Here is an 18,846-nt window from a genome sequence, read left to right on the forward strand (position 1 = left end):
CTGAAGCTAAAAAAGGTGAGGACTTACCAATATGGGAGAACCAAGGTGTGACAAACCCAGACCTACTGGGATATGCCACAGTTTCACTAAGCTGCCACCAACCATTCCCTATAAGAAGTCACACAGACCAGGGATGGATTTTTAACAAATAAAAGAACAAGGTTTATTTAAAACAACACACAGGGAAAATAAAATGATCAGGTGAATAAGATACAGTAACGTGGCTTAGACTCAATCATACATACACACAGTTTGGTTCACACAGAACACTTAACTTGAAGCACAGACCCTGAACCTATCAGTTCTGGCTAACCATACAGACACCTGAACCTATCAGGTTGGTACTGACTGACACACAGTAGTACCCTGTCTGACACACAGACTCCCACTCAAGCTTCTTCTCTCAGCTCTTCTCCAGCTTCTTCTGACTTCTCCACACACGCTCCACATATATATACAGTACAGCCCCTCCTCCTGATGTCCTGCCTTCCACTCCCCATAGGATGGAACTTTCCCTCCAAACCCATGACAGACAGGTAACATCAGTGCTGTATGTAACACCTCCCCTCTTTATAAGTTGTTTTGTAGGGGGAAAGCTAAGGTGCTTTTCACCAAAAAACAACCTGGACCCAAAACAAACAAAAACAGTCATATAATAACATACAATACCATACTTACTTATACTTACACTCTATTAGGCATTTAAACATTTACCATTAACAATACATCAAGTTACCTTTATTCATACAAACCAACATGTTTAATAAACAGACACATTTGACTTTTTGTCATCAAAATATATACATAGTCCATGTTTCTTTCGCCGTCTTCATTCTTCAGGTCTTCTTGACAAGGCGTCAGCAACACAGTTCACTGACCCTCTGACCACCTTCACTTCAAAGTCATAGTCTTGTAGGTTTAAAGCCCACCTCATAAGTTTACTATTGTGGGTTTTCATTGTCTTTAACCATTGCAGTGGTGAATGGTCAGTGCACAGAATAAAATGTCTTCCCCAGATGTAAGGCTTGGCCTTCTGGATCGCGTAGACTATGGCCAGGCACTCCTTTTCCACGGTTGCCAAATGTCTCTCACCTTTCTGGAGTTTCCTACTCAGGTAGGACACTGGATGCTGGTCACCATTCTCATCCTCCTGGCAAAGAACTGCTCCTACCCCGCTGTTAGACGCATCGGTGTAGATGATGAACTCCCGGTCGAAATCTGGAGCACGCAGCACTGGATAGTTGATGAGCGCCTCCTTCAACCTCCGGAACGCCTCCTCACAGTCGCTGGTCCACGGGATGCGGTCATCAGCCTTCTTCCTCGTCAGATCGGTCAGCGGAGCCGCAATCTCGCTAAACCTCGGGATGAACTTTCTGTAGTAGCCCACCAACCCAAGAAATGATTTGACTTTTCTCTTGGTGTTGGGTCTGGGCCAATCACGAACTGCTTCTATCTTGGCCTCTAGGGGTTTTATCACTCCTCCCCCTACTATGTGACCCAAGTCTTTTATTTCTGGGCTACCCAGCTGCAGTTTGTTCTCTTTGCAGGGCCTAGGCCAAAGCACTTCCTCCCCTGGGTCAAAGTGCCTCTCCCTGCCTTCCTGGTCATCCCAATCTTTCTTTCTGACCTTTTGAGCTTGCAGGGTCTCTGCTGCTAGCTCTAGGTTTCTCTTTAGGCCATTCCTTAAAGAGTCTATACATGTCACAACATCTTGTGGGTCATCCTGGGTGATCTGCTCCCAATTTTGGTTGATCAAATCAAGTGGCCCTTTCACCCTTCTCCCAAACAAAAGTTCAAACGGACTGAACCCGGTACTGGCTTGTGGCACTGATCGATAAGCAAACAAAAAGGGATTGCAGCTTCTGGTCCCAATTGTTTGGATTCTCCGCCAAGTAAGCCCTAATCATGCGCATCAGAGTCCCATTGAACTTCTCCGTTAACCCATTACTTTCAGGGTGATAGGCAGTGGTTTCCTTGTGTTTAATTCCACAGATTTGCCATAACCGTTTCATGAGCTTCGATGTAAACGAGGTGCCCAAATCTGTGATTATTTCTGAGGCAAATCCCATCCTGGACATATACCCCACCAAGGCATCTGCCACTGTGTTAGTTTCAATGTTAGTCAAGGGTATGGCTTCAGGGTACCTCGTGGCATGGTCCACAATGGTGAGGATGAACCGGTTCCCCCTCTTTGTGGCCTTGGGCAAAGGTCCCACAATATCCACTCCTATACATTTGAACGGGGTGTCAATCACAGGCAAAGGGCACAACTTCGCTTTGGTCCTGTCACGGTTATTCCCCTGCCTTTGACACACATCACATTGTTTACAGAACTCCCTGATCTGCTTCCCTATGTCAGGCCAGTAAAAATTCTGTGTGATTCTCTGCTGTGTTTTGTTCACCCCTAAGTGCGCAGCAAACATGTCAGAGTGCCCCCTTTGTAAGATCATGGGGCGATACTTTTCAGGTACCACTAGCTGACTTCTGATTCCATCTCCCCCTTTTGAGATATTCCTCAGGGTCTCTCTATACAAAATCCCCTTTTTCTCTAGAAATCTCACTGGGGTTTCAGGTGTTAGCTGGGCGTCAGTCACCTGTTCAAAACACTTTTGGAGAGTGGCGTCTGCCTTTTGCTCTTGGCCAAATCGGCTGTCTGTGGTTAAGGTTTCCACCACAGCTTCTGAACTCCCCTCTGCTTCCGTCTCTGGCTCATCATTACCCCCCTGAACTGTCCCCGTGGTGGCTTGTGAACGTGTAATCACTAGCACCCGTTTCACATGTTCAGCCAGGTCATTTCCCACGAGCACGGCTGCTGGCAGAGTCGATGAAATCGCTAGCCGCCAAACTCCCCTCCAGCCTTGAAAGTTCACAGGTACCTCCGCTACTGGCAGTGAGATCACCTGCCCCTCAATCCCTGCCACCTTCATGCTCTCATTTGGGATTATATATTCCCTAGGAATAATATCTGGATGGCACAGGGTCACCTGGGAACAAGTGTCCCTCAGCCCCCGATACTGATGGTCAAGTATTCCTACGTCCACCCCTGCTGTTTCAAACAACTGAGAATCTGTTCTCACGAGCAAGCAGCGCCTGACCTCCACAAGAGGACCATTTTCCTCAGCCTGATCAGCAGATGTAACTGTTCCAGATTGAGTAGCCATGGCAACAGGCTCCCTCAGTGACAAGGAGCTTTGCTCTTTCTGGACACAGAACACAGCTTTTGGCTTGGTTCCACTCGAATCCTGAGGCACAATTCCTTTTAGCTGCTTTAATTTCTCACACTCTGGGATTAGATGGCCCTTTCCCTGACAGAAATAACATTTTCTGCTATATTTTGAGTCTTTCTCATCTTGTTTTGGTTTTCCCTCCAAAATCTGAGGTCTTGGTTTCATGTCTGAGGGCTTCCCTTCACCATGGGCCCCTCCCCCTTGCTGGTTTTTTCCTGGTCCCTGAGAGTACTTGCTGTAGGTTTCTTTGGGTTTTCCTACAGATTTCTCCTCACCTAAGGGCTTTCTTATCTGGTAAATAAAATCTGCGATCTCGGCTGCTTCTGCCACAGATTTCGGTTTCCTTTCCCTCACCTGGAATTTCAGTTCCCCATGCAGGATTGAATAGAACTGTTCCAGCGCTATCAAGTCTTTGAGCTGCTGAAAGGTCTCTGTCCCCTCCTGAGATAGCCATTTCTCTAGCAGCCTCACCAATTGGGCCCCCACTTGGGTAAAAGTCTGCTCTGGTTTCTTGGTGATTGACCTGAATCTTTGCCTCAGCTGTTCCGCATTTATCCCATGTCTGGCAAACACCAGTTTTTTAAACTCTGCAAAATCTTTCATCAGTTCCTCTGGCATCTCTGAATAGACTTCGGCCAGGCTGCCACTGATTAAAGATCGCATAATGGTCATCTTCTCAGTTTCCCTCACTGAGAAGTCCACAAACGCTCTTTCCACTAAGGAAAAGAACACCTCAGGACAATCTCCCTTGTGGTACACAGGGAATTTCTTCAGGTCAGCTTTAGACAATTGGCCTCCCTCAGAATCCCTATTGTTATTATTGTTCTGGTTCATCATTTCCAATTTTCTTAACTCAAACGCCATTCTTTCCTTTTCCAGAGCAATTTTCTCTCTCTCCCTCGCCATTTCCATTCTCTCTTTCTCTAATTCGAATTGTCTCTGTTTCTCTCTTTCCCTTTCCTCCACTTCAAATTGCCTCATCCTCAGTTCATGCTGTTGGGCTATGAGCATTTTCCTGAGTTCTGGGTTCTGTTCTCCCGTGCTGTCACCCTGCACTGAGCCAAATTCATCCTCAGAACCTTGGTCAACCTGGGGGTCTTTCACTTCACCCATTTCTGCCATTTGGCTTCGAGTCAAGGGCATAATCCCCCCCCCAGAACAGGCTGCTTTCAAAAGTCAAGCCTCAAAATAAAGCGACCACTTTTTTTTTTCTTTTGCCTCAGAACCAGCTTTCTATAGATTACTGCTGTTCTTCAGCACTAACTTGCAACAGTTGCAAGCCAGAGTCTACCCCCCTCTGCTAGGCCTCTCAGCAGGCAGGCTAGATCACTGCTACTACACAGTTTTGCCTCAGCTTTTTTCCCGCCAAAACAGGCTGCCTCAGAGCTCCCTAATCTAGTCCCCAATCTGAGGTTACATGTTCTTCTACTAGCGCACCTCCCCGTGAGGTACACCTAGAAGATTACCTACGTGCCTCAGATTGTCCCTGCCTAGACCCCCCTTGCTCTGGGCACTCTTGCCAAGGCTTTGCTGGACCACTGGACAACTGGACCAGTCGTATCCCACACGCTGGACACCAATCAATGTGACAAACCCAGACCTACTGGGATATGCCACAGTTTCACTAAGCTGCCACCAACCATTCCCTATAAGAAGTCACACAGACCAGGGATGGATTTTTAACAAATAAAAGAACAAGGTTTATTTAAAACAACACACAGGGAAAATAAAATGATCAGGTGAATAAGATACAGTAACGTGGCTTAGACTCAATCATACATACACACAGTTTGGTTCACACAGAACACTTAACTTGAAGCACAGACCCTGAACCTATCAGTTCTGGCTAACCATACAGACACCTGAACCTATCAGGTTGGTACTGAATGACACACAGTAGTACCCTGTCTGACACACAGACTCCCACTCAAGCTTCTTCTCTCAGCTCTTCTCCAGCTTCTTCTGACTTCTCCACACACGCTCCACATATATATACAGTACAGCCCCTCCTCCTGATGTCCCGCCTTCCACTCCCCATAGGATGGAACTTTCCCTCCAAACCCATGACAGACAGGTAACATCAGTGCTGTATGTAACACAAGGTACGCACATTACTCAATAGTATGCATCTTGTTTTCACTTGCCTCCATCCAAATTGACAACTTTATATGTGGGCAATGTAGTATGGTATAAATTACTACTTCAACAAAACATTTATCCTTCACCCCATATGTGCCACCTGGCCATTCAGGATGTGACTTGAATCAATCAATATACTACCTGAACAAACATGTCTTGCCTAAATGCTTTTTGTTGTAACAGGTCATGTTTTTAGGTGAAATTGAAGAAATCTTGGATGTAATAGAACCAACACAATTCAAGAAGATTCAAGAACCTCTCTTTAAGCAGTTAGCTAAATGTGTGTCGAGTTCACATTTTCAGGTATAATATGGCACTCTCAGCTTTTATAACTGGTACAACTCAACTGCATTGTCCTGATACTGTTAAATGTACATTTCAGGTTGCAGAAAGGGCTTTGTACTTCTGGAATAATGAATATATACTTGGTCTCATTGAGGAGAACATTGATACAATTCTGCCAATTATGTTTGGTAGTTTATACAAGATCTCCAAAGAACACTGGAATCCGTATGTATTCTTTAAATGTTTTCTAAAGTGCTTTTGTATATTACTGTATTAGTCTCTGCCTTAAATCTTTGGGCAGGTATACAATTTTGGGTATTGTAACAAAGATCTAGTTTATGATAAAAGAATGTGATATACATATGTAGTGAAACTGCATGATATGCATTGAAAGAACAGCAAGTTTACATTTTCCATTGAACCCCCATTTTAGTCTCCCAGAGTCAGGTTTTGTTGCAGAATCCACACAAAATTGTACCAAGAATGTAGGTATTTTACAACATTTTTACCTGAACCGTTGTAAGCACTAACCCCAAATGTCAGTCAGTTATCATATAGTGTGTGTGGGTTAACAGACAAAACAAGTTAGGACAAAAATCATCCCAGTACAAAAACAAACAAGCACAGACAAACATAAACAATTGCTTTTTGACCTTGAGTACCTTTTTATCCCAACCAAATAATATATTATGCTGCTTTTTTGGTAAAGCATGATGCCAAGAAGCAGATATTATATACTCTGGGTTCTCAGTAAGTTAGTGGCATGAGTTGGGGGAAGATGTTGGAATTTTCAGTGAATTCAGAAAAATACAATCAGTCCATAGTAAACATAACCCTACTGCTAACCCTCATGAGGTTAGAATTCCCATGTGCTCAGAAAATATCCAGATATTACTCAATATATTTTTAAATTTTCAGAGTGAGACTGTTAATATTTATTTGAGAGAGAACAAGAAAATTCTCTGCACAAAAGTAGAGTAGACATGGTCTAGAGGGGCGGGGTAAAAATCAAATAAATAAATAAAAATAAATAAATAAAAATAACTGGTTTGAAATTATTCTATAAATTACTTGCGCTTCAGCCAAGTTGTTCCCAATGCAGTTGAGTTCACAGTAATTATTATTTATTCCTGTCAGAGCATTTCAATATACAGTAGTTTTATATTAATATTCACTTATAAAACATTTAAAAAGATTAGAAACATTAAACAAGGATACATATAAAATACAATACTGTGTTTCCCTGAAAATAAGACAGGGTCTTATATTAATTTTTGCTCCAAAAAAGCAGTAGGGCTTATTTTCAGGGGGTGTTTTATTTTTTTCATCTACAACAATCTACATTTATTCAAATACAATCATGTCATCTGGTTGCTGCACAGTGGTGGAGGATGGGTTTTTACTTAACTAGGGCTTATATTTGGGGTAGGGCTTATATTACAAGCATCCTGAAAAATCATACTAGGGCTTATTTTCAGGTTAGGTCTTATTTTCAGGGAAACGGTATGATTAATTACATATTAAAAGAAATATATAATTTTAAAATGCAAACATCAGTACAGTATAATCAGACTCAAATAAAATGAAGGGACGTGGTGGCACTGCGGGTTAAACCGCAGAAACCTCTGTGCTGTAAGGTCAGAAGACCAGCAGTCATAAGATCGAATCCACATGACGGAGTGAGCTCCCGTTACTTGTCCCAGCTCCTGCCAACCTAGCAGTTTGAAGACATGCAAATGCAAGTAAAGTAGATAAATAAGGACCACCATGGTGTCTAGTCGTGCTGGCCATGTGACCATGGAAACTGTCTTTGGACAAACGCTGGCTCTACGGCTTGGAAATGGGGATGAGCACCACCCCCTAGAGTTGGACACGAGTGGACTAGATGTTGGGGGGAACCTTTTCCTTTACCTAAATAAAATAATAATGAATACCAGCAATTAAATGTCTGGGTAGAGCAGTATAAAAGTCTGGTGTCAGACTCTCTATCTTCATCCATATGTTCCATGCATCTGCGTTGGAGTGTCCCTTATTACTGGATGGTCTATAGGTGAATGTAGACCCTTGGATTTCACCTCAGAAGATTAAAATACATGACAATGTCATCAGGCAAGCCTCCACAAGGGAAAAGTTCTATTGGTGATTCAGTATTGCTCTTGAAAATGCTTTTTTAAAATCTAGTGGCAATTTTGGAGCCAAAGATGTAAGGTGATATTCTCATAAAAATGTTGTGGCACAAATTTAATGGGGGAAAAAGATACTTATGTCTAGTATTTCCTTTTAACATTAGCCCTTTATTAAACTGTTTATAAGGCTTTAATATTGTGGATATTCCCATCTGCAAATCTTCTATAAGAATATCTATTAATTTCCAAAACCTCTGGAGTTATTAGATGCGTGCTTTGCAGCCATAATTGTTGGTTGTTTTGTATTCAGAGTCAGTTGCAGACATCAACAAATTTGCAGACATCTGCTGACTTAAACTAGATACAGAAATTAGGCAAAACATTAAAAAAAGAGAACATCATTCTTCCTTTATGAAAATAAGTGCGTATGTTGTAAGCTAGAGTTGAACTGTGCTTATCACTCCATGGACTGATTATGTGTATGAATATGGGAATACAGTGGTGCCTCGCATTACGATGTTAATTCGTTCCAGCGTAATCGCTGTAGAACGAAAACATCGTAAAGCGATTTTTAAAAGCCCATAGAAACACATAAAAACCTGATTAATGCGTTCCTATGGGCTTGAAACTCACCGTCCAGCGAAGATCCTCCAAAGCGCGGCCATTTTTGCTGCCCGTGCAGTGAGGAATCCGCCCCAGAAAACAGCGGGCGGCCATTTTTTAAACCCAGCGGCCATTTTGAAACCACCGATCAGCTGTGCGAAAATCTTCGTTTTGCGATAATCGGTTAGCGGAGCAGGTAACCGATCATTGCAAAGTGAAAAACCCCCATAGGAAACATCATTTTGCGATCGCTTTTGCAATCGCAAAAACTTCGTTATGCGATTTCATTGTTAAACGAAGCGCTCGTCTTGCGAGGCACCACTGTACTCAAGAATATAATGTTCAGTGAAGGTACTTAGATTGCAGTAATTTATGCATCCTGGGAGCACAGTAACACTTCCTTGAAAGTCATTTGAGATCAGCTGTTTAACTGAGCATACATATATAGGATAAAATAGGAAGAAAGGCTGCCCTGAAACAAAACTAAGAACTTGCTGCAACCTGTTTTGCTCCAGGCAATGTGAAAATGAGATTAACTGTTTAGTCTTTAGTTATTGTTGGATCACTGCAAGGTGTTCTTATTTAAAATTAATTCATGTTGCATCATTCTGTAAAAACCCTAGAACTTCTTCGTGAGCTGATCAAGTGAAGTTTTTAGTATTGCTTTTGTTTCCCACTTCTCAGAGTTGTATTTGTTGGATCCTTTTTGAATTTGTATACTCATTGTTTTTAGCTTTAAATATTGTATCTTAATGATGTAAGCTGTCTTGGGTCCTTTTTAAGGAGAAAATTGGGATATAAATATTTTAAATAAATAAACAGTGTATAAATAAAGACAATGAATGGCAACGTACATAAATGAGATTAATAATCAGTGTAATTAGTAAGTTCTGGTATGTTTCAAGGTAGCAACTGTTCAAGGGAATAGTGTTTGTTTTCCCTAGAAGTGAATGGAAATACCACTTAGTCCGTTGATATTTAGAAAACAGCTTCAAGTTTGTAAGTGTTAAATAAGAGAATTCTTGCACCTCAAAAGGATCTTAGAAATCTTACTTTAAACTTGTTAAAAAGTTACTGTTATGCCCTGACTATATTTTTGACTAGTCTTTCTTACCATACTGCTTGTTTTTTAATAGAAGCAGGGTGGTAGCTGCAGTATTCCAGTGGATTTAGTTTTTCAGATTTTCCTGCAAATCTGTTGCTCCACCCTGTGAGTTGATACGTGATGCTTTATGCTGTTAGAAATCAGAGAGGACATTAATGAGTTTTTAAGTGTGCCAGTGAATGCTGTGGACTACTGAATTCTAAGGTGGATTTACAGGGACATCATAAGTTGAGTCAGTTTTACTGGTGTGTAACAACAAAAGTGCACAAATTAAAGGCCCTCAAGCTCCATATATTCAAGAGGGAGCATCTGTTTTCAAACTCATTGCATTGCTCTCTCTTACTTGACTTACTTAAAATACTTATTTTTCTTAAAGTGAGTGGGGGGTGGGAAGCCAGATAATCAGAACAGATCTTGAGCAGGGTTGTTGAGAACACAATAGTTGGGTCATTCAATTTAATCCAGCTTTGTCATTTGTTCTAGGACCATTGTAGCATTAGTATATAATGTGCTGAAAACACTCATGGAGATGAATGGAAAACTGTTTGATGAACTCACAAGCACTTATAAAGCCGAAAGACAAAGGTATTTATCCCCCCCCCCCCCATTTTTACTATAGAGACAGTTTCATCTGAATTTCAGTTTGGCATTAGAATAAACAGATAGTTCTTACAATTGAATGAAACCATCAACTTGCTATTGTACATGTCTTGCTACCATCAAAAATAGATATCTCACAGTGACATGAAACATGGCCTTTTTTGTTAACAGCCCCAACGTGGCAGAAGCCCTTCACCCAGAAAATAAATAAGCAAATGCTATAGGCCTCATGACACTCTAAAAACATTTTGTCTAACCAGGCCATTGGTTTCGAAATTAGAATGATGCTTTTGTTTCCCTTGTTGATCTCATTTTGTTTATCTGTATATTTTATACTTGGACTGTGATTCTTTCCCTGATGTTTCTGGTGTTTAAATTGCAAGAATCTGAATGAGCTGAAAATAGTCATACAAGTAAATAGGGAATGTACAGTGTTCTTAGCCCAGAGAGTTGACTCCTTTCCCATGCAAGCTGGCTGTGGGTAGACACTCCAAATGTGACACTGTCACTCATACTGTCCTGTCCTCTCAGCATTAAAGGGACTAAGGTAACTCTGGGACATTTACTCCTTCACCACTAAAAAAGTACTTAGACAACTGGGTGGAAAACCTGGTAACAGAGCTGCTTTTTCCTGGGCCAGTGCCAGCACCCAACTTCCTTGTCAGCATTTGGACATATTGATCTGTACTGTGCAGGCTCTTTTATGTTAGGTTTTCTGAATTCACATGATTCCACATGCATTTTCTGAAGTGAATGTTCTTCCTCTGGGGATTTTGCTTGTAAAAATATTTTGTATGTGCTCAAATAAGTTAAAGATATCTTCAAGAATCTACCACCTGAGTAGGTATCTTAACAAATAATACTCAAACATCTGATCTAATATTTGTTTTTCTTACTGTGTGGGCTTTATGATAACATGCTAGCAGTCAAGCATTTTTGTCATTTTGCATTTCCATTTGCTACTTCGTCCTCTGCAGTGCTTCAATTAAAGGAGATGCTCTAGTGCACTATGAAAAGTTTGGCAACTCTAGATACATCCAAATGCCCCACAGCTATCGAGTTGAGTAGCCCATAAGCAACCCTTTAAATAGGCTGCCTTCAACTTAGGGGAAGGGTACCTAAAGACAGAGGGAAGGAAAACCCTGATGGAAAACCAACGGCAACATTTGACCTGGATTAGACAGTTACCAATGATGTCTGTCCCCAGGTTAGGGTGACTGATCACAGCATCTAGCTGTAAGGTAGTAAATGGCAACCTGCTTATGCAGTGGGTTTCAGCATGACTGTTGAGTCTCAAATGAATTTCTATTTGAGCTCAGCTGCCACTCCAGTAAACAATGGCAGTATTCATGGTTTCAGAGTTGGGGTATGGGTGAAAATCAGCTACATTCTCTCTCTCAAGCACCTGTTGCTATCAGGCAAAATCAGGTATATTCAACCTCCTTTAGGGCTGGACCAAGATGCAAGTCAGAGTTTGCCTTCAGAGTCAGGAGCTCCAATAAAGCCACTCCAGAACAAGGACAAGAAATACATAAAAGAACAGTAGGGTGTAAGAAATGATTGGAAGAAGATAATAGGGAGGTTGTGTGCCTGTTCAATAATGCTAATGACTGTCAAGACTAGAAGAACTAAAATGTAGCCAAAAACTACATGCAGCTTATACAAATACACACCAAAGATACTCTTGTCAGAATAGAACATTATGACCTGTAAGTACATCAAATGGAAAAACAGTTATGTCACAAGCTAGGAAGAGAACTTTGTACCATTCTGTCATTTCTTTTGTTTTCCTTGGATTATACAGGATCTGAAGGGAGATGTTGTTCTTACACTTTTACCCCAAATTCTATTTTTCAATCAAAATTATTTGGCTCTGGACTGTCAGATATGGATTTTCCAGCTATTCAGCCCCCAACCTTTGCCTAGGACAGAGTGCCTTAGTTTGGCCTGTATTTCCCTGATCTAAAGTTGACAATGTGTCCAGACATGTGTCTTGGTAACTTCATTGTGAATTCATGTTCCAAGATTCGTATGGTAGCTTATACTCACAGCCAACTCAGAGGTGAAGTTTTTAGCTTCCTTTTACTGTGAAATAAGTTAAATATTTCTATGTTTGGCCCTGTTTCTGCCAGATCCTCCTAGACTCTTGTGTAGCTCATTCTGTGTAATCATAATCCAGAGAAATCCCGTTCTGTCTTACCATTTCCCCAGAATATCATACAGTACCTTATTAGGTGAAGTTGATTCCCTATCTCTGTCTTTCTCTGTCTGTAATCCTGCTGTTGGAAGTAGTGTACAGTGGTGCCTCGCAAAACAAATGCCTCGCGGGATGAAACCCCGCAAGATGAATGGTTTTTACAATTGCTGTGGTGCCTCGCAAGACGGCTTCTTCTATGGCCGTGCTTCGCAAGACGAACGTTTTTTGCAAGACTGTTGCAAAACGAATGAATTATTTTCATCTTGCAAGGTTCCCATAGGAATGCATTGCAAAATTTCGCAAGACACCGCTACTCGCGGAACGAATTACTTCCATCTTGCGAGGCACAACTGTATTGTGAACTGATACCACCAATCTAATAGTCTTCATTCTGGACTCATACAGGGTAAAGCAACTGCATTATTTCTTTGTATTCTTTGTCACTGAGTTACTTTCTCTGTTTTGTTGGAGTGCACATCACATCTCTGCAAAAATCATAGTTTTGAATTAGTTGATTACACATATACATATTTAGGTTTGCATCTTCATATAATTGGCAACATGTGCCAGGAGGTGCCTGTCATAAAAGTAAACTGAGTACTTCATTTTATAGTACTACAGTACAATCCATGTTTGTTCTTATTCTAGTAAGGTTGCAGGTCTGTTTTGATGCCCATGACCTTCTCTGTTACTCTTTTGAACCAAGAGGAAGAACACTAGGAACTGCCTGATACGGAGTCAAATCAGTACCTCATGTAGCTTAGTAAAGTCTAACTACCATAGTAACAAATGGAAGCTGGTGAAGAAGTTAAGTTAAAGCTACAGTGGTGCCTCACTTAATGACGTTAATTCGTTCCAGCAAAATCGCTGTAGAGCGAAAACATCGTAAAGTGAAATTTAAAAATCCATTGAAACGCATTAAAACCCGGTTAATGCGTTCCAATGGGCTAAAAACTCACCGTCCAGTGAAGATCCTCCATATGGCAGCCATTTTCGGTGCCTGTATAGTGAGGAATCTGTCCCTAAGCACAGTGGGGAGCCATTTTGAGCACCCGGCAGCCATTTTGAAAACCCGACAATCAGCTGTTTTGATTGTCATAATGCGAAGAATTGGTTCCCGAAGCAGGGAACCGATCTTCGCAAAGCAAAAAAACTCCATTTAGACCATCGTTTTGCGATTGCAAAAACATCGTCGTGAAGCAGATTCATCGTAATGCAGGGTAATTGTTAAGCGGGGCACGACTGTATAAAGCTTTATACCATCCTTATGCTCCTGCTTTGTCAAAGTATCTTATTGCACAATGACCAAACGACATTCAATAATTGTTTTACTTTCCTTTAGAGAGAAGAGGAAAGAGCTAGAGCGTGAAGAACTGTGGAAGAAGCTGGAAGAACTGAAGTTAACCAAAGCCCTGTCTGGCCAGCTGAGTAACACGTCCTCCACAATAAATGCACCAAATGATCAAGTGCCAAATGAAAGCGATAGCCTCTCTTTGTGAGGCATACCTTTTATACACAAGGGTTTTTTTTAAATATGTAAAAAAGCAAAAGAGAAACCTCATCAGTATATTTGAAATGGCTGTTTTTTCCCCCTTTGGCAAAATGTAAATGAATTTTTTTGAACTGAAATACAATGATTGAATGTGACATTATTCACCATAGCATATTGTAAATTTGTCTCTAATCATTGCTATATTGTCAATTATGACATTTCATAGAAATGAATTCTGTCATACATGATGTGTGTGATTTAATTATGGGAGTGGTGAATATTATGACTTGAATTTTTCTTTTCTCGTGTTGCACATAGTCCTAGTGCCCCTCACCCGCCCCCTCTGCTTTTCACATTACTGCAGGCCTTGGATGAGACTCGGGAAGAGACATCTAGCTTTTCTGTATTTTTGAAAATGAAGCTAAGAGTAGTCTTATGCCTCTGCGTGTAGGAGTGGGCCTCATTAAATTTAGTGGGATTTGCTTCTGAATAAAACAAGCATAGGAGTGAGGTGCAATCTCTGTCTGACTGATATACTGTCCCATCTGCCCATTATGGTGCTATGAATTTCAGAGCTTTGTTTCACAAAGAGCCTTGGGGTCGAGAGTATAGCACATCATTTGTTCTCTCTATCTCTTTCCCATCACTTTTAGTCACAAAGGTGAGCCTATTTACCCTACCTGCTTCTGCACGTCCTTATCACTGATCCTGAATCCTGTTGTGTGTTGGTGGCTGAACATCTGAAGGGGGTGGTCTTTTCTTCTTGAGCAGGCTCCCTATGCAATTCAAACATCTGAAGATCATGATTTTAAATTGTTCAGGGAGACTTTTCAAGTACAGAAGCACTCTTTGTTACAGACATTTGACCCCCCTGGACATAGGAGGGAGACAGCAGGAATGGTTGTTGGGTCCTATGGAATGCTCATCCCTGCTCTTGCCCTTGCCCTCCCTTTCCAGCAATAGTAATCATGTGGTAGGTGGATGTTACAGGGCATATGTCTTTAAGTGTGCCACAGGTTGAAAACATGATGTAGCATGGATGAGCTCTAGTTGATTAATGAGGAATCATAAAATTCTACTCAGAGGTTACCCCGCTATGTGTTAAGCCTTCAGATGTCTCTTTTTTGTGAGTATTTAATACTCGTGTTACTTGGTTCTGAACCTGATTGGAAACTATCAGTGAATCTCCCCAATGAATTCAAATGTTTGTGTAGAGCCTGGCAGTTCTTTGTTTCAACCTGGCTTTGCAAGATAGTCATGCCCCTTATTAAAAACTTAGGTTGTGCAATTCCTTTCCAGGTATCAAAACATCTATGTAATGAATAAGTTTCTTGTTTTGTTTCCAGAATACATTGTGTTAAAAATGGCAAAAGCTGGCCCTAGAAGTTTTGTCTGTCTTTACTCAATCATTTGGTTTGGGGTTTTTTTTTGTGTTTTTTTTTTTTTGGCAAATCTTTCTATCAGAGTACCATTCCAGTCTCTTAAATGGCAATTGTGTGGAAAATGGTTTTGTATTGAAAGACTGAGGGACTGAGCAGCATTCAATAAAGTCTTTATGTTTGTAATTAGCACTGTATATTACCATCTTTCTAGCTTAACCATGAGGAACAGATGATTATACTGAGGAGGAGGGCTTTCATGTAAAGTAATCAAATGAATTAATGCATCATTTCATGAAAGAGTTGGAAGTACTAAATGTCCTTAGCTATCAGACCAAGAGGGGGAGACATTGGTAAGTAAAATGGACATAGAACAGCCTCTTGTCTATTTTTATATTGACCCTTTTGTGAGGTAAACAGTGTGTGATATTAAAGATCAGGCAAGTGGACACTCACATGCATGATTTTCCGTTCCTCCCCAAGGTATTCTTCATAACAAATTCTTTTAGAAATTTACAAATTGGGGGGAGGGGGAATACAAGCTTTTTCTTAGTTCACCATTACTTCATGAGCTAATTTTTTTCTAAATGCAAATAGAATCTATTTGATTGGAGACAGTTAATATACAGTGGTGCCTCAACTTATGGCCATAATCCATTCCAGAAGATGGGCGTAACTCGAAATGGTCATAAGTTGAAGCACCATTTCCCATTGAAATGCATTGAAATCCCACTAATCCATTCCGCCGCCTCCCTCAAAAAAACACACCAAAACACACACACTCCAACCCCCAGCGGAAGGCGATGGGGCTGGGGGAAAAAATCAAAAACACCCCCCATAGTCAGCTCCATCGGAAGGCTATGGGGCTGGGGGGGGGAAATCAAAAACACCCACCCACCCCACAGCTAGCTCCATCAGAACGCCATGGGCCTGGGGAAATTTTTTTTTAAAAACCCACCCCCCACAGCCAGCTCCATTGTAATGTGATGGAGCTGGGGGTGGAAATACCCCCCCCCCACAGCCAGCCCCATCAGAACACCATGGGGCTGGGGGGGGGGAATAAAAAACAGCCCTCCCCCCAGCCAGCTCCATCGGAACGTGATGGGGCTGGGGAAAACACACACCAAAAAAGAAAACAAAACTAAACTAAATAAACAAAAAATCACAGCACAGAAACATAAGCCCCTTCAAACCCACCCTGCAAAACCCTGTAAATGTACTCACCCAGAAGCAGAAAGCAACATCACAGTCTGAAGCCTCTCTGCAAATGCGTGCACACTAACCGTTGGGGCAAAAGAACTACAAAGAAACTCTTCGCCGACCAACAGTTAGCCCTCTAATTTGAATTAGCCCTCTAATTTGAATTCCCTGCCTTTTCTTTTTGCAACTTGAAGCTCCGGCCGCAAGTCAAAGCAAAATTTTGCGGCCGCAGCTGATCGTAACTCAAAATGGTCATATGTTGGGACGTTCGTAAGTAGAGACACCACTGTATTTGTAATCCAGAGCAAACTGGTTACACAGTGCATATATATCTAAAGATCTACCGTTTCCCCAAAAATAAGACCTAACCTGAAAATAAGCCCTAGTATGATTTTTCAGGATGCTCATAATATAAGCTCTACCCCAAAAATAAGCCCCAGTTAAGTGAAACCTCACCATTGTAGTCAGGTGAGCAATTTTCCTAATCATGTAACTGCCCTGAAGATTTTGGGTTGAAGTAAGATACATAATAGATCTATTTAAAAAATCTCATGTTCCATTTGACTTCTCATTATATTTACCTTCTGTTTAATTGTTTTGATTAACATGTTTTCTCTTTTTTGCTTTTATATTCTATAATAATCTTAGAACGGCAGAGCTGGAAGGGACCCTATGGATGGATCATCAATAGAGATGGGCATGAACTGGCTCATCCTGTTTCATCCCAGTTTGCAAAGGTGGCAGTACACATGCGCTCCTCGCCTCCTCTGGCTCAAACAGCCACTCTCCAGCCCCAGCTTGCTTGTTTTTTCCAAATTCTCTGCTAATCTCCCTTCCATCATCTAGTTTCTAGTACATTACCAGAAATAAATTTTAAGACAGGTGTAGTACACACGTGATTTTATTGAAAAAGCCTTCAGCACAATTAAATGCTTTTTTTTTTAATCAATCGGTATATTTGCTAAAATTCCAGTGCTTTCAGAGTTCTAGTGTATAAATAAGGCTCCTTTGTGTTCTATTTGGTGAAGAGGCGTTTTTGAGACCCACTGTTAGCAATTAAGCATCTGAATACGTGAAGGAGTGAGAATGTAATGCTTCAGGTTTGAACATGAAAGGACTCTTTGACCAACACTGGGCAGCTGCATGACATCCAACTTGTCTGCAGCACAGCTATGGATCACTTAAAAATCAGTGTACATCCAGTGCACACCTGGCAAAAACAATGTATTTTTAGCCCTTGGAGTGTGTCTATCGGAGCAGTATCTGAAACACATTTGTCACATGCTTCAGAGCAGGTCACGTGTGCACTCTTGAAGCTCCTTTTCGTTGAGGGTCTCAAAGCAGGTGTGCTTTTTCCTTAGCTATTAAATGATCACACTAAGACTAAAACTGGGCCTAAAGCACTGAACGGGATTTAGCAAATGCATTAATGTTTTAAAGTCCTTAAGTGCAACATTCCATTTTAATTTTGACACACATTTGCTTCACTGCTACAGGTCCTGCCCATTCATACTGATTGTGAGTTACAGAGATCAAATACTTTTTCAGGAGTATCCCTGAAAAAGTACCATTTCACAATAGCTTAGTAAAAGAGCTCTTCTTTTTTCAACTAGCAAAGAACATGGGTTTAGTAGGAGTTCTTATAAAAGTTAGTAGATTGCTAAAACTTCAAGTGTCAGGTTCATTTATAGTCCAGCAAAGTAAGCAGCCCTTCTATCAGTTGAGTTGTTTCCTGTGCAGGACAACTGCTGTACTGGTTTAGTCTTTATGTCATTTGTGTTCTCCAGTGCAGCAGAAGACCCAGTGGGGGCTTAACTCCTCAGCTTATGTGGTTCAAAACTTGACTCTTTCTCTTGAGGTGCCGTTTTCGGATTTTTATCATCCATTTCACACTGAGTTTGGCAAAATCAGCTGCTTTAAACAAAGCCAGGAAAATGCCGCACAGAAGAGCAATCATGTTCCACGGATTTGCAGTGATAATCTATGGAAAGAAATCAAATTTATGCTGTAATTGTTTTTTTTTAATAGGAGGATTCTTTCACTGTGATTTTTAAATGACTGATAAGCTGTCCTTACCCATTTCAATGTACCATTTTAACTGAAATTTGACTAGCACTGCAAAATATTTTGTGTGGTCAAGGTTCCTTGCATTTTCAGCTCCTGCTCCCAAATTACTAAATGAGAGGAAAAGCTGTAGTTCAGCACTGTTTTCCCTATAATAACTGTACACCAGTATCTTATCCCTACAGATAGACTTTGCAATTGGATTGTGAAAAAGAATTGTGTTCTACTATTGCTGGAACATTAATTATTTCCAACGTTGTACTCATATACTCTAGCCTTATAAAAACTTATGTGGGAACAAGGTGGAAACTTTGGAATTCACATACACATGAAAGTGCAGTAAACTTGTTTTATGCATCCATAGTTAAGTACATTGAAAGATTCAAGTCTATTCAGTTATTCCAGAGACAGATGCAGCCCATTGATGCA

General features: G+C 41.0%; 2 protein-coding genes across 2 annotated transcripts in view; one reads left to right on the top strand and one right to left on the bottom strand.

The window, feature by feature from the left end:
- PPP2R5A (protein phosphatase 2 regulatory subunit B'alpha) overlaps nt 1-15,342 on the top strand; it is a 74,712-nt gene extending 59,370 nt beyond the window's left edge. The window contains exons 10-13 of the mRNA XM_020794602.3: nt 5,550-5,669; nt 5,749-5,876; nt 9,969-10,070; nt 13,625-15,342. Coding sequence (XP_020650261.1) covers nt 5,550-5,669; nt 5,749-5,876; nt 9,969-10,070; nt 13,625-13,781 — 507 coding nt within the window. The 3' untranslated portion in view covers nt 13,782-15,342. The remainder of the gene's footprint in view (nt 1-5,549; nt 5,670-5,748; nt 5,877-9,968; nt 10,071-13,624) is intronic.
- A 1,896-nt stretch (nt 15,343-17,238) lies between these two features.
- PACC1 (proton activated chloride channel 1) overlaps nt 17,239-18,846 on the bottom strand; it is a 31,733-nt gene continuing 30,125 nt past the window's right edge. Inside the window, exon 8 of the mRNA XM_020794603.3 lies at nt 17,239-18,334. Coding sequence (XP_020650262.3) covers nt 18,173-18,334 — 162 coding nt within the window. The 3' untranslated portion in view covers nt 17,239-18,172. The remainder of the gene's footprint in view (nt 18,335-18,846) is intronic.

Source organism: Pogona vitticeps, chromosome 1 (assembly GCF_051106095.1).
Source record: "Pogona vitticeps strain Pit_001003342236 chromosome 1, PviZW2.1, whole genome shotgun sequence".
In the NCBI taxonomy this organism is placed as follows: domain Eukaryota; kingdom Metazoa; phylum Chordata; class Lepidosauria; order Squamata; family Agamidae; genus Pogona; species Pogona vitticeps.